General features: G+C 62.2%; 1 protein-coding gene across 7 annotated transcripts in view; it reads right to left on the reverse strand.

Moving 5' to 3' along the window:
* Positions 1-1,366: 1,366 nt before the first annotated feature.
* Positions 1,367-15,197, reverse strand: part of RAB3IL1 (RAB3A interacting protein like 1) — a 43,009-nt gene continuing 29,178 nt past the window's right edge. For 5 of the 7 annotated variants that reach the window (XM_042958005.1, XM_042958003.1, XM_042958009.1 and 2 more), the window contains 10 exons: positions 11,035-11,290; positions 10,484-10,579; positions 10,297-10,374; positions 9,388-9,606; positions 8,291-8,443; positions 7,648-7,776; positions 7,441-7,553; positions 5,819-5,918; positions 3,183-3,249; positions 1,367-2,357 (listed from right to left, as the gene is read on the reverse strand). In XM_042958005.1, the coding sequence (XP_042813939.1) occupies positions 2,275-2,357; positions 3,183-3,249; positions 5,819-5,918; positions 7,441-7,553; positions 7,648-7,776; positions 8,291-8,443; positions 9,388-9,606; positions 10,297-10,374; positions 10,484-10,579; positions 11,035-11,290 (1,294 nt within the window). In that variant the 3' untranslated portion in view covers positions 1,367-2,274. The remainder of the gene's footprint in view (positions 2,358-3,182; positions 3,250-5,818; positions 5,919-7,440; positions 7,554-7,647; positions 7,777-8,290; positions 8,444-9,387; positions 9,607-10,296; positions 10,375-10,483; positions 10,580-11,034; positions 11,291-15,197) is intronic. The other 2 variants (XM_042958006.1, XM_042958008.1) reach the window with 1 other exon arrangement.

Consider the following 15,197-nt stretch of genomic DNA (forward strand, 5'->3'; position numbering starts at 1 on the left):
AGGATGCCGGCTCTGGAGCTGGTCTCATCCATTCCTATCTAGGGCCACCGTTTCCTGGGTGAACTCTCAGTGCCTCGGGGGCTTTATCTGCAAAACGGGGAAACGGTACCTCCCAGGACAGCCCTGAGAGTTAAATGTGTTAGTATCGGCTACTGTTGGGAGATACTGAGGCCAGACTGCGTGTCCCTTGGTCCCTCACACGTCTCGTTGCCCACCACAACCCTCTAGGCCTGACAGGAAATCCTATCACAGGGCCAGGCAGAGCAAGTCTGGGGTGTGGGACCCGCTGCCAGGGCTCTGAAATGTTGTCCGGTGTCTCCTTGGCCCCGGGTGTGGCTTGTCCGGGGCCATGGAAGCTGGGGGCGGGGATGGGAGGAAATCTGCGAGGCTGGAGATCAAGAGGGACCAGGCTGGCGGCTGGACAGGGTGACAGGGTTCGATGGCCTTGACAGAGTCCCGATCTGCTAGCTGAGAGGCCCTGAGGCCTCAGGCTAATCGGGGCCCCTTCAAGGTATCACCAGCCCCAGCACACACGGATTTCCGAGGCTGCTATGCCCCTCCCCCTCCCCCACTGGCCTGGACCCACACCCCTACAGGTGGGGAGGGGATGTGGAATCACAAGACACCTCTCCAGGCCCACCCTGTGACTACTTTTCCTTGCGAAGAAACCATCTAAGAGCGGGAGTGGCTGGCAAGGCCACAGCCGTCACATCCCTGCCTGCGCTGCCTGCAGACATCACCAATCGATCCCCGCACCACTGTCCTGCACTCGCCAGGCAGCCCTGAGGTTTTGATTGTGAACTCCAACCTTCCATTGGAAAGAAGCAGGGAGGGGGAGCCTGGGTGGCTCAGTGGGTTGAGCATCAGACTTCGGCTCAGATCATGATCTCACGGCCCGTGGGTTCGAGCCCCGCATCGGGTTCTGTGCTGACAGCTCAGAGCCTGGAGCCTGGAGCCTGCAGCCTGCTTCGGACTCTGTCTCCCTCTCTCTCTGCTCCTCCCCCGCTCATGGTCTGTCTCTCTCCGTCTCTCAAAACTAAATAAACATTTAAAAAAATAATAAAATAGGCAGGGATACCAGAGGGGGATCTGCCCAAGGTGCCCCTGAGACGGCTCCACTCTCCCCACAGGAGGCCACCCCGCAGGGGAGAGGAGGTGGGGATCGGCCCTGCTAACCCACAGCCCCACGGACTGGACCGCTGGAGAAGACTCGAGTGGTACTCCCTACAGCAATCCCTTCAGGATTTGGGCCTAATCCCAAGCACGAGGGCGGGCTAGGGAAGGATTTGGTTTCATTCCTTCAGATGCCCAAGCCTTGGCCTGAGCCCCAGGGCGGAGGAGTGAAGGCGCGTGGCTGCCCAGCCTCTACCAACAAAGCCTTCCTTTATTAAATAGAGATCGTGTTACATTCCATTCAAAGGAGGAAATCGGCCACGGTGAGGGATGTGTCCAGGTTGGACCCCGGTCCTGAGTGGGCTGTGAGGGGCGAGGAGGGGCCTGCGTCCTGCCCACCCTCCCCCGGTCCTGTGTACAGGGCTTGGCGACCTCAGCCCCCACTGTCTGAACGGCCACCCACAGCTGAACACAGACACGGTGTCCTGAGGCCCTGTCTGTATTTTACTTCGGGAGCAAAGTATCCTAATCCTTCCAGTGGTGGGGGCAGGGCCTCCAGGAGCACAAGGCTCAGATGGAGGAGGGGGGGAAGGTCAAGTGCGAGGGTGGGAGGAGGGGCCCTGATCCATCTTAAGAACAGTTTGGGGTAGTTCTCAAGCAGATGGTGTGCAAGTCCTTGACAGCCCCTTGTGGCTGCACTGCCCCCACGGGAATGGGGGAGGGATGGCCACACGGGGGTGCTGGTGGCCCAGGGCTTGGGAACTGAGGTGGGAGATACCCTGGAGGTCAGGCCACCCAGTGTGAGCCCTTTCTGAGGACATCACAGCAACAAGGTGACTGCAAGCAGCAGCTCCCAGGACTGCAAAGGGGGTGCTGAGCCCCTGAGTGCGGGTCCAAGCTCCTTGGTCTTTGGTGCTTTCTTGAAAGTCTCCTGGTGGCTGTAGGGCCACTGGGGAAGGGCGAAGGGTCAGCTCATGAGGTCCTGTCCTTCCCGGGATGCAGATTTGGTACCGGCTCAGCAAGGCCTCCATGGCCTGGCCATGTGTCCATCTGCTCGGCTTCTGGCTCAGGGCTGGCGCCAGGACCCTGTCTTCCCGTCTGTCTGTGCCGGGGCAGGTGTTGGCTGTGGCTCAGAGCCCCCCTCCAGGCTCCGGCCATGCCCTAGGCCTCCTGGGGAAAGAAGCCGAGCTTGGCCAGCGACATCTCCTTCCGCAGCCTCGTGATCTCCCAGAACATCGGCTCCGCTGCAGGCAGAGAGAAGGTGGACGGCTCAGTGACAGGGTCACCTCAGGCAGATGGTCCAGCCCCCGTCCCCTAGCTTTGGGCAGGGCAGCTGGCAGGTACCCTAGGGCTCCCCGGTCCCCCAGGACAGATAACCTCAGTAAGTGGCTGGACCTCTTACAAGCGCCACGCTGAGGCCTTGCAAACTGTTGAGGGCTGAACCCACTCTGCACCGTACCAGTGGGAGAGGTGACACCACCCCTGCGGCCTGACACCCACCCACACAAGCACTCTGCCACACATTTGGTGGTGATTTCCAACCCGTATCCTTGGGGTCTCAGAGACCCCGAGCAGTCAGCAGAGCCATGGATTCAGCCCAAGATCCCCTCCAAGGCCTTGACCCCCAAGCTGGGGAGGAGAGGCTCAGACTCCAAACGGACTGGGCAGCAGGGAACTGAGTTTGGAGGAGGGGTGGGAAGCTAGACCTTGCAGAATAAGGCTGAAGGGGATAACAGGTGGATGCAGGACCAGCCCTGGCAAGAGTGAAGTGGGAGGCAGCGTTCAGTGTCAAACGACCGACGGTGAGAAGGTTACCTCCAGCGGGGAGGAGATTCACAAGGGACACCCCATCGTGCAAGGTTTCTGATGCCAGGCCGGTAACAGGGAGCCCCGGGGCCTGGGAGAGGTTGCTGGGTGGGAGAAGGCAGCCGGACCCGGCAGACCCTGGCAGGGTCCTCCCCTCTGTCAGGGCAAAGCCCAGCCGGTCGACCCCTCAGATGCTGGCCCGCCCTCTCGCTGCCCCCATCCCTCCCAGGCGCCGCCCTCGCCGGCCACCAGGGGGCGCTCACCTTCCTGCCGCACCAGGCCTTGCTGGATGTAGCGGATGTAGGTGAGGAAGTTGCACACTGCGGTGATCTGTGGACACAAGTGAAGAGGCTGTGACCTGCCAGCCCTCACGCTTAGGGTCCCCCCAAGAGCCAGGGCAGGTCGGAGACCCGAGCCACAAATCCCACGTCCCATCAAAGCTAGATAACGAATGCTCCCTGAGTGGCACAGGACCGGGCTCTCAAATTTAATTGCCAACAGTGGTATTAGTCCTGCTCCTGGGAAGAACAATAGCAGCAGCTAACGTTTAACCCGGTACGCGTATCCGAGTGAGGCAGACATGCGTATCATCCCCAGTTGACCCAGGAGGAAAGCAGAGACTCCAAGAATGAAGCCACCGGACAGCAATTATAGAGGTCACGAAACAGTCAGTGGCTGAGCTGGAAGACGAAACCAGGTGGCTCGGCCTAGAAACCACACTCGTCCCCAGGCAGGCCTGCCTGCTCTGGGCGCTGGAGGCCCCGGCCAGCCAGGCCTTGGCCCAGTGCTCCTGGTAATGCCAGGCGGGACAGGGGGATCCGGAGCTGCTCACCGGGGCTGCCCTGGATCCCCAGGCCTGAAGTTCCCAGCTTGGCCTGAGGCCTGCCCCATGCCGGGCCCTGTGCTGGGCACCGCGGACCCCAAGTTGGCCCTTCCACGAAGACTCACATACCGCAGAGAGGGTGCTGCTGGTACCCTGCCCAGGCCCCTTCCCCAGGCTGGGGCCCCCTCTCCCCACTACTGAGAGGGTCGTCCACTAATGGCGCCTAGGTGCCCCTCCGTCCCCCCGTCCCCTGCATGCCACAGCCAGTGACTGGCCCGCATGCGGTGTATAAAAGGTCAGCCCCCTTGCCTCAGGGTGGAACCCACTCTGGGCTCCAGGGCCCCCACGGATCAGATTGCAGCCAGACTCCAGCTGAGGCCGGACACTCCTCTGCCCACCCTATTCCGCATTCATGCCTCCTAAGAATAGCATAAAATCTTCGTCCGGGGCTCAGCTTCTAGGGAACTCAGCCTAAGAAAGGGCAGAGGGTAGCTGGCAGCTGTGCCCACGGAAGCCTGTACTGAATGTCCGGCGCCCGGGGGCAGGGACGTCAAGTGTGTGGGAGCCCACAGGGTCCAGAGTTCCAGGGAGGGGACAACACCCCTGGGCCCTCAACCACGTAGGAATCCTGGCCAGCAGGACAAAGCAGGCGCAGGGGGGTCAGGGCAGAGGTCGGTGCAGGAGAAGCTTGTGGGCCAGGCCGTGGTGTTTCCCAGTGGCCAGCGGGCCCCCACAGGAGGCTGGTGAGCAAGGTGTGGCACCGAGCAGTGAGGTTCTCTCCCCAGGGCTCCACTTTGGGGACACAAATCTCTTCTCCCTGTGGATTCCACACTCCTTGGTCTCTTCAGAGTGTGGGGACCACATCCTGAAACTTCACACCCTTCTCGTCTCCCATCCCAGCTCTGCCCAACGCAGAGACATAGGAGGCCTGGAAGAAACAAGGTTCTAGAGGTAGTTTTGCCAGGCACGGAATGTCTGGCGCGGATCCTTCTGGTGAGCCCTGGTGGGGATCAGGAAAATGCCACCGGACAGGGCTCTGGGCACAGATGCGTGGGGCGGAGGCTGCAGCGAAGGGGGACTGGGTTCAGAATGGGGAGCCTCCGGGTCTAGGCTATACCCCCTCCTAAGGCATAGACTCCCCATATACAAATGGGGGCTCAGCTCACTGCCGTGGGGGTGGCCAAGACAACACATTGGATGCCCTGCGGGAGCTGTCGTAACCGGACAAGCTGCCCAGCAGTGGGGCCCTCTGTCCACTCTGCTCCCTGTGAGGAGCCTCTAGTAGGTTGAGGGCAGGAGATGGTTCCTAAAGGAGGACCCACCCACCCTGTGTCACCTTTGTACCAAGCTTCAGAACCTTCTCACACATTCTCTTTGGCTCCTTGCAGTCCTGTTCACAGTCTGTGAGGGGACAGAGGAACGAGGACCACCCGACCCCTGCCCCCAGCTCAGTGAGGTCCACTGACGCAGCCTGGGCCGCTTGGCACGTGAGGACGGAAGCTGGGATTCCCGGAGCCCTCGTGGCACCTGCCACGGACAGTCAGGCTCGAGTAACAGACGTGCCTCAGAACGTTCTCAAGAGCCTGGGGCCAGAGCCTGAGCTGGGAGTCAGGAGCCTGGAACTTTAACCCGAACTCTAATGTCACTCCCATGGTTAGGTTTCGGCCGGCACACAGGTCCCTCAGTCCTTCACCCCTAGGCACTGAGTCTTGCCAATGGCCACGGGAGCTCAGAAGAGGACCACTATCCCCAGGAAGGAAGCAGCCAGCCTACCCCCTGACTGGAGCCTCTGACACCCTGAGCAGAAGATCCAGCTAAGCTGGGCTGACTCCCGCCCCAGGGAGACCGTGATGATAAACAGGTGTTGTTTTAAGCCACTAAGTTTATGGTCATTTGTTTTGTGGTAATGACAAACTAATTCACCGGGCTCGGCTGTGTGGCCCCAGTCAGTCTCTGTACCTCTCTGAGCCTGTGCCCTGCTCTGCAGATCAAGGTTGTGCTCCCAGGCCTGGAGCCCGGAGCCCCAGCCCACTGTGCCCCTGAGAAGCCAAGTGACACTCCCACTGGATGACTTACCCTGGCCCGGGAGGACGGTGAGATGTAGTAGTGATTCTCTGAGTCCCCAAGCCGGATTCGGTGGCGACAGGCACGAGCCAGCCCGCTCAGGGCACAGGTACTAGAGGAAAGCAGAGGGGGCCTTGGAAGCTGGCCGAGGCTCGCCCACCCAGCTCACGCAGGCAGGACGCAGCAGCCAGAAAGATGCACAGAGGGAGGGAGAGGCAAACAGACACGGGGGGGTGGGACCTGGCAGCCCCTCCCTCGACCCCAGCTCCCCAAGGAGCCCAGGGCCAGGCCAAGGAAGGGGCAGCCCTAGAAGTCCCTGGGATAGATCTCGGAACTAAGCTGGATCCCACCCCTAAAGCCCTCACCTCGCCACTGTTGGGCAGGAGAGTTCAGTCAACCTCATGCCGGGTGTACCAAAGCTCCACTCTCTGCAGTCCCCCTACTTTATCGGGGCCCTCAGACTCAGTGATGCCTTCCCCAACTAAACAAGAGTCTTCTCTCTCCTCCACTCTGTCACCAAGTCCCCAGGCTAGGTCACGCAAGGGGCCTTTTGCCTGGATCCTCTCAGCTCCACATTACAGCCAGGGGCTCCTCCAAAAGCCCGTATGTAGCCCAGCATCTTTCCCCGCTGCTTTGCTATTGCCCAGGAAACCGTTATGGAGAATCCAGAGCAGAGGAAGGTTAAGTAGGCTCCTGGGGTGCGGGACTTATCAGTGCCTTTGCTGCCTCCAGATTCACTGTGACTCTGATTGGACTTGGCAACCCTCTTTTCAGGGTACATCTATTGATGAGCTTGTGAAATGCTGGTGTAGTGGGTCAAAGCCCAAACTTCATTCAAGGCCCTTTACACTCTGGCCCTCCTGTGTGGCCTCAGCCCCAACTCCCTACCCACGCCACCGCTCTGCAAACCCAGTGATGCTTCCATTCATACCGTGGCCTCTCACACCTTCACTCATGTTGTCCCCTCTGCCTGCAAGGCACATCCCTACTTGGCAAACTGCCACTCATCCTTCAAAATGGCTCAAATATTCCCATGAGTGACAAGACTCTCCCCAAGGGGCCTCCCTGGCAGGTCAAATCCTGGGCTGCCAAGGGAAAATGCTCCCTGTCTCTGCCCCTTGCTCTACCAAGGCTATTTTGTTCTGCTGCGAGCCCTGCTCGATGCCAGCTGAGTAGCAGGAAAGCCAAGACATGAGGGCTGTTTGGTTATTTATTAGCAGAAGGGGAGCCAAGAAATGACTTCACTTACATGTCAGTCGGGGCCCAGAGCCCATTGTGGGAGAGAGAGTTGGGGGTGGGAGAGGGATGTCTGCCAGGCTGGGAAGAGGGAGACTCCAGCTCCCAGACCCCCCTGGATGGCCTGGGGGTCCGTGACTAAAGGCAGGAACTTCTGCCAAAGAGTCCTCCCCGCACAGGGCGGGGGGGGGGGGGGGGGCGGGGAGAGGGGGGTGGTGATGGCAGCCACCGTGCTTTTGCACTCTAGCCCACCCCCCGCCCCTGCTCCTCTCGGGTCCCACACCCGGACCCTCCGCAGGCAGGCCTGACCTCAATCCCTGGCCACCCCCTCGGCAGAGCTCAAGGCTAGGTGTGGCTCTCTCAAGTGCGCAAGGAAGGGTGAAGGGCGCTGAACGTACTTGGTGCTGCCACACTCCACCGCGGCCACCTTCGCGGTGGGCGGCGTCTGCGAAGCCACGGGCTCGATGGTGAGCGTGTTGTCCTCCACGGCGGCCCGTACCAGCGCCGAGAGCTGCAACAAAGCGGGGCAGCAGGTGGAGCGGTGAGGGGCTGACCTCTGGCTGAGGCGCTGGGCCCCGGGCCGGCCGCCCTCTGCCCTGCCTCACCTCCTGCATGGTGAAGTCCAGGCAGGGGCCCACGTCCTCCCGGTACACCCTTTCAAGGAAGGGGCAGGTCTTGTCCAGGGTGGGGGATTCCCTCCAGGCCTGGAACTCTGCGAACAGGGTCGTGTCCACCTGTGGGGGAGGGTGAGCGGGGCGCAGCGGTCAAGGCGCTGGGTGGTGGGGAGGGGCAGCATGGCCAGGAAGGGCGGAGCCCACAGCGGTGGGGAGGCGGGGAGGTTGCGGGACGGGCCCCAGCCTGCCGGCGAGTCTGTCCCCAGCGGCCAGGCGGGGAAGCCGAGTCCCCAGGAAGGACGGCCTCCTTCCTTTCGCCCCAAAGACCTCAGAACTCAAGCTTGCACATCCAGGTGTGCTTTTAGCTTCCTGCCTCTACTTGGGTCCAGGGCCCCTTCCTGAAGACCCTCACTGCCTCGTGGAGGGGGAGAAGTTGAAAAGTGGCCCCGCGGGACCCCCGCCCCCCTCCCCGTACACACAGGTACCACGGCACACACAGACACAGGCACACAGAGGGAACACACGCGGGCCACCTGCTCTGGAGAGGCCACCCGCTGGCCGCCCTGGGGCACGTGCAGTGTGAGTGAGGCTGGGGGTGGGGGACGGAGGGGCGGCCCCTCTCTGCGGCCATTACCTGTCGGGAAAAGGAGAGAGAGGTAGCGGAGGTGGAGGTGGGGGCCGTGGGCGGCTCCCCAGGTAGGAGCTGCCAAGCCGGCTCGTAGGTGAGGTGAACAGCCTTGCTGGGGACCACGCAGAGGAGCAGGGAGAGGAGGGGGGCCAGCCCGGGCTGGGTGGGCAGGGCAGACGGACGGACAGACAGACAGGTGCACAGAGACAGACGGGAGGAAGGAGATGTTAGTGTTCAGTCGGAAGCTGAGAGCTCGGAAGCGGGGGGAGGGGGAGAGGCCTGGCCCGCACCTCCTCCCTGGAGGCTCCAGAGACATAGGGCAGGAGCGGGCTGGGGGCTGCCTTGGTGTCAAAGACCACAGGAAACAGAATCCCACGACAGCCCTTGTAGGGCTCGCCGGGTGCAGCCCTGAGCCGAGCTCCTGACATCCAGGTCTCGTCAGAGCCCCATAGCCCCAGGAGGCCCTACTTTTGTGAGGAAACTGAGGCTCTGACAGGTGACCTCACTCGCCGAAGGACCTGTGGCCAAGGACCTGTGGCCGCTGCCCAGCCTGGACCAAGCAGCCCATGCACCCAGCCGGGCGGGGAGGGAGACAGCTCCCAAATGCTATGCTTGTCTAGGCACCGGAGCCAGAAGGTGTCGAAGACCCTCGAGTCCAGGGATGTCCCAAGACGGTCTTGGGCGTCAGGGCTGTGAGCGCCCAGGGTCCAAGCAGCCTGTCCCCAGAGGCCCAGCAGTGGCCTCCTTAGGCCGAGGCCTCCTTGTGTCTCCAAGCAGAACTCCCCCATCCCCCCACCCAAGGCAGGCCCTCAGGCCAAGGCCAGCCTCAGGCGCACAGAACATCACCTACTGCTTAGAGGGGCTTGGAGGGCCTATCAGGGCCCCCACGTGGTACACCCAGAGGCCGAGGCCCAAACCTCCTATCACAGAAACCTGCCCAGCTCTCCCAGAGGACACAGAGGCCCAGAGAGGGCAGGCCAGGCTCCAGGTCACACTGTGAGGGGTCAGGCCTCTCCACTGGGCCCCACTGCCTGGCGGACTTTGGGCACTGTCTCCCTGTCCCGCGTCCACCACCGCCCGCCCGCCCGCCCGCCGCCCCTCACCTCTTTGCCCTCCTTGTCCGGGGTGAGGGTATGTCCGGCAGCGGGGCACACGGCGGGGCAGAGGGTGCTGCTGGTGCTCTTATGGCGCAAGTGGCCCTTGCGGGGCCCGGCCTTGGTGGGGCTCAGCAGCTGTGGGTGGAGCTCGCGGTTGGGAGAGGCCGGTGTGGACGTGAGGACCAGTGTCTTCAAGGCTGTCACCTCCGCCTGCAGCATGTCGATCTGGCCGGGGTGAGGTGGACGTCAACCTTAGTCCAGGGCTAACGCTGCCCAGGCTGCCCCGGCCTGCCGCCCCGGCTCAGGACAGCCTGTCCTGGCAGTGACTAGTACCCGACCCCTGCTGTTACCCTTGGAATGGCCTTTGAAGGGGGGACTGACACCCCCATTTCACAGCTAAGGGAACTGAGGCTCAGAGAGGAAACGCGGCCTGCCTGAGGTCACACCGTACGCCAGGGCTCTGTGACGCGCACCCGTCTGGGAGCTGGCCGGGCCTCCCACTGAGGGGCCCTCAGGAGCCAGGAACCACACAGCCCTCGCATTTTACAGATGTGCAAATAGACTCCAAGAGAGGAAGCTACCTGCCCAGGCTCCCGTAGCCAGACTGGGGTTTCTGCTTTGTAAAGGGCGCATGGAAGGAGGCAGGAGAAATTGCACTGCCCACGGGATCCTCCCTGCCCTGGCGAGGCCCCGCAAAGGTCTCTGGTGCGGTGCGAACGCTGCTCGAGTCCCCGGGGAGCTGTGTCGTCTCAGACACCTCTGCCTCGACGTCCTGGGCCGTGGTCTAACCATCCCCGCCACCCACGAGAACACGCCGGGGTCCCACCGGGTGGCGAAAGCCCAGCGCTCTCGGGGGCTGGCGGGGCGGGCGGGGCGGGAGCTCTGGGTGTGGCTCGAAGCCCGCGGGGCCCTCACCTTGCCCCGCGCCTCCTTCAGCTGCTTTTCCGACGCTGCCTGCTTCATGTTGGCTGCTCGCACCATCTTGTGGGCTTCCTGGGAAGAAGGCAGGCTCCGCGTGAGTGCAGAGGGGCCTGCGGACACCCGGCAGCCGCCTTCCCCAACCTGCAACCACCCCCCGCCCCCGCCAAGCCGGCCACCACACCTCGAACAGGCTGGCTGTCAGCTCCTCCAGCTCCCGTTCCAGCTGCTCCCGCACCCTGGACAGCCGCTCACACTCCTCGTCCTTCAGCTTCAGCTCCTGGGGAGGGGGAGGGGTTCCAGGTGGGTGGCCGTGAGCCCCACAGGGGCCCCGGGCCTGGCATGGAGGGGACCGGGCACCCCGCTTCCCCCCACCCGCCCCCATCAGGCTCCATTGCCAGGGTCATCTTACGTGGGCCTCTGGGCCCCGACCGCCCTTCCTCTGTTGCCCTACAGTTTATGATGCATTTTCCATTTAGCTTGTGGCATGTTGAAGCCCCACCCGCCGGTCTATTAGAGCTTAGGACAGGCTTTCAGAGCAGTCAAGACTTCTAGAAGTCCTTCAAAAGTCACAAGCAGAACTCTCTTCTGTGCTTCCCTCACGCCCAGCACAGGCCTCCGCGCAGCCGGCCCTGGCGGGTGCTCGATCTCTCTGGGTGCCCAGGGAGAGCCCACAGCTCCTCCAGACGGGCCCCTCGTCCCCGCAGCCCCTCCCGCTGCCCTCTGAGCCCCCACCTTCTGGGCTTTGTGAAGCTCCTCCTTCAGGAACTCTGAGCCCTTCTCGCGGATCTCCATGGAAGAGCTTCGCAGGCGGAGCACGTCCAGCGGGGCGGCCGCAGGGCCCTCCTCACCTTGGGCCTCCTCCCCTCCAGGGGTCTCTGCCAGGCCTCTTGGGGACTCCGTCCTGTGGCTTTTGCAGGGGCCCACGCTCTTCCAGGGGACGGGGACAGCCTCAAGGGGCGGCGGGTGGCCCTCGTCTGGGTGGGGCTGGCTGCGAGGCAAACAGCAAATACAGGGTGGGGTCCTGAGACCCAGAGCTGAGCCCAGGCACCAACCCTGGACAGCGCACCTGCCACTCGCGGCCTACTCTGTAAAATAGGGACTCTACCCATGAGGCTGTCAAGGGCAGAAGGACCAAACATGAGGTCACCTGGGGGCAAAGCCACGACTCACTCACCTTTGTCAACCACCCTCTCCAGCTGAGGGCCTAGGGCTGAGCTTGGCACACAGTAGGTGCTCAGTTTATCTGTCCAGCAGAAGACTGGAAATGCATCAGTGCTGAGAATCTGAGTTTCCACTTCTTCAAAGTGGGGACGATCCCAATGGCCCTACCTCCAGGGTCACTGGATGGATGTGACCTGCATAAAACCTTGGCACCCAGGAGGCACTTAAATGGGAACCGCCTTCTTGGCTATCGGTAATGCAAATTTTATGCAAATTATACCCCATTTAGGGTGGCAGGGAGAGGAAGGACCCAGCCAGGGCAGGCATTGCTGAGGTAGGAAAGTTCTGCCAAATAGCCCAGGCCGGGCGGACTGTCTTCCTGCTCCCTGTGGGGAGCAGTCTGGGCTCTCTCCGCTGGTCTGCCTTGTGAGCTCAGGCAAACACCCTTCTCTGGGCCTCAGGATCCTTCTCTCCCTGAAGTTGAAGACCCTAGAGGTAGTGAGGGGGCCATCAGCCTCTGTCCCCCACCCCCCACTGTCCATCCACACCCCTCACTTTGCAACAGACCCTGGGGAGGGAGGGAGGCAGGAAGGGAGAGGGCCCGGCCGGCACTGGTTTGTGCCAAGACAGCACCTCTGGACTCGCTCAGTCAGCAAAAGCTGGCAGCTCCTGAGCCAGCAGCTTCTGAGCCTCGGTGGCTGGGCTGAGGGTGAGTGGCTGGGCCAGGCCACTGATAACAGTGGGGAAGTGGAGGGGAGGGGGCTCGGCGGGGCCCACACAGGAGTGAGGAAAGATGAGGCCAAGGGGTCGTGAGACTCAGGATTGCTGAGGGGAAAGTGTGAAAGGCAAGACTGGGGATCAGCTGCTCCTCCCTGTCATGTGGACCCCGGCACGGTCACCAAGCAGCCCCTGAACGTCGGTGACCCTCCCAGGTAACACAAAGGGGCTGGGGACCCAGGGACCCCCGCAATGAGCCCATTCCCAGCCCTTCACGTGGCCCTGTCCAGGCACCTAGTTTGGCCTGCCCTAGGCTTTGGAACTGGCCCAGAGTGTGGCCTCATGGTTCCTTGGCTGAGTCCTGCCTGGCAGGGACCGGGGACTGATAGATGAAGTGGGAAAACACATCTGTCACTCCATCAACAGCGTTTATGCCAATGATCTTTCCTAATACCCTTGGGGGTGGGGGACAGTCTCGTTGGCAAGGGGTCCCTGAGGCTCGAGGAGGGGCTATGGCAGCACTATGGCGGCCCTGGGCTGGGGTCCGCACCCAGGGGACTCCCACCATGCCAGATGCTGGGATACTCTGCCCATGCCCTCTCATTTAGGGCTCTCAGTAGCATTTGTGGGACTGTCCCCATCCCACAGATGAGGGACAGAGTCTACAGAAGTGTAGAACTTGCCCGGGCTCACACAGCTGGTGGGTGGCTGTGCAGGATGGGCAGCCAGGTCTTTGGCCTGAAGCCCCCACCGGGTGGGGGGGGGGGGAGTATGAAATCACTGCATCAGCTTCAGGGTCAAGGTCTACAAGGCCCCGGGTGGACTCAGGAGACGACTCCCTGCCGCAGCAGGGAAATGTGACCCAATTCTGGCCCGACCAACTTCTCAGCCTCTGCTCGGGCCCAGACACTGCCTCCCAGGAGGGCAAAGCCAGGGTCCATGCCAGGCTCTGAGCTGGGGTATGCGCCAGCCCCTGCGAATGTCACCAGAGTTCTCTGAAGCTGCTTCCCACCTGTGGAACGGGGGTAACGACCTACAGTCACTGGAGAAGCACCATGTAAAGACCGTGCCGTCTGTGGCCACATTTGGCAGATACCCCTACTGTGCCTGCCCGGGCTCTGGGTCCCGCGGCTGAAACCGCAGGCCTCAGGGAGGTCCTTCCCGCTGAGAGTCTGGAGGCCCCGGGCCCAGTGCCCATTTCTTCAGGTGAGAGACGATGGCCACAGTCACTCAGGCTTGGGGGTGGGGTGGGGGGGCGGGTGGCAGACCCCAACTCGAGGACTGCACATTTCAACAGGATGGGCGAGAACTGTGGGCCAAGGGTGGGGGTGACCCAGGCAGGATTCCAGGTTTCAGACACCCAGCCCCAGTGCCTTTCCCTCTGCAAGGACCACCCCACACATCAGCCATGTCCCCGCCGAGGAGAAAAAGACCTCCAGCCCCTCCCACGAGGGCCACCAGTGTGGTCTGGGCCCCGGGCCCGAGTGAAAGACACTAACTCTCCTGCTGGTCCCAAGGGCATGGGCTGGGGTTATGGCTGGACTGCCCCCCATTAGTTTCCCAACAGGCTCTCACTTCAGCCCCCTGCCGGGAAGGACGGGGGCCCTCTTTTGCAGCCAGAGGCAACAGTGGCCTCCCCACTACCCATCTCCCATCCTCCCTGCCCCCCGCTTCCCCAGTGAAAAAGCCCAACTCAAAAAATCCTAATGGCTGAAAGCATATGAAGAACACATCCACCCCGTAGTCACGAACCACCCAATGCCGGGGCCAGGGGTTCAGGAAAGACACCCCCCCCACCTCTGTACTGGAAGGGACGCTTGAATCTGTAGGCCCTCCCCTCATACTTCTAGGCTGTGAGGCGACTCAGAAATTTCAGGAGGGGCCCTAGGCCCCACAGGTCCAGCCCCAGCTTCACACACTTCAGCATCCCAAACCAAAGGCTGGCAAACCTCAACGGGACCACCTGCACTCCTTGGGCAGGCACGGGCTACCACACCGCACCCCCTCCCCACCCCTCAGCCCTGGTCCACGGCCCTCTGTTGGAACCTTTTCAGTCCCCATTCCCCGCAGAAACAGAGTCCAGCATCCACAATACGCTGCAGGGGCCCCTGGGAAGGGGTTAGAGGCAGGAGATAGTAAGAGTCAAGGTCAGAGGAAAGTGGGAGCATCCAACACCCTCCATCCTGAACCGGCTCCACTGCCCGGAGCCCACGACAGTTTATACAGGAAAGGCCCCACTGGGTCACTTCCCCAGGAAACACACAAGGGGGTGGGGGTGCAGTAATGCAATCCTCACCCCCGCCAATCCTGCCCTAGGCCAGCCAGCATGGCTTTGTCTCCATCCACAAAACATGGCAAAATGAGAATCAGGTCCCCTGGATCCTATGGTCTTCAGTCACCCGGAAACCCCCACTGGACCAGGAGGGCCTGTGCAGAGGTCACTCCCAGGGGCCAGGAGGGCCCAGCGAGGATCCTGCGTACCTCTTCCCATCTCCAGCCCAACCGGCCTGCCATGAGGTCTTTCTGCCCCGCGGTCTCTCCCTGTCCACTGACCAGGGCCCAGGTCACCTCTTTGAATTAAAGATCCCTGTGCTGATGGGCATGACAGGTTCATTAAAGAAGCTGGAAGGAGCTGGTTAGGGAGGCTCTGGAATTGGAGGGAGCAGAGCTGGGACCACCGGGACACAATGGGACCGCTAGCCTCTGCCCCGGGGCCAACAGGGTGGCTTTGGCTGATCCGGTCTACAGGGTGGTGCCACGGCACAGGGGCCCAGTTCAGACTCGTGCTCATGCACCCACAGGTGTTCCCGTAAGCCCTGAGAGCACTGAGGCTGACAGCCAGGTGACTCCGGTCTGGGGGCCGCGGGGGGTCCCAGGAAAGGCTTCCTGCAGAGGCTCCCCGACTGGCCAGCAAGCCAGGCCAGGCTGAGCTGACAGAGAGGGGCTAAGCCCACAGCTCCAAACCGTCAAGCCGTGTTCGAGTCCCAACCTCATGATGCCGCGGCAGGGAGATGCTC

This window comes from Panthera tigris, chromosome D1 (assembly GCF_018350195.1).
Source record: "Panthera tigris isolate Pti1 chromosome D1, P.tigris_Pti1_mat1.1, whole genome shotgun sequence".
Classification (NCBI taxonomy): Eukaryota; Metazoa; Chordata; class Mammalia; order Carnivora; family Felidae; genus Panthera; species Panthera tigris.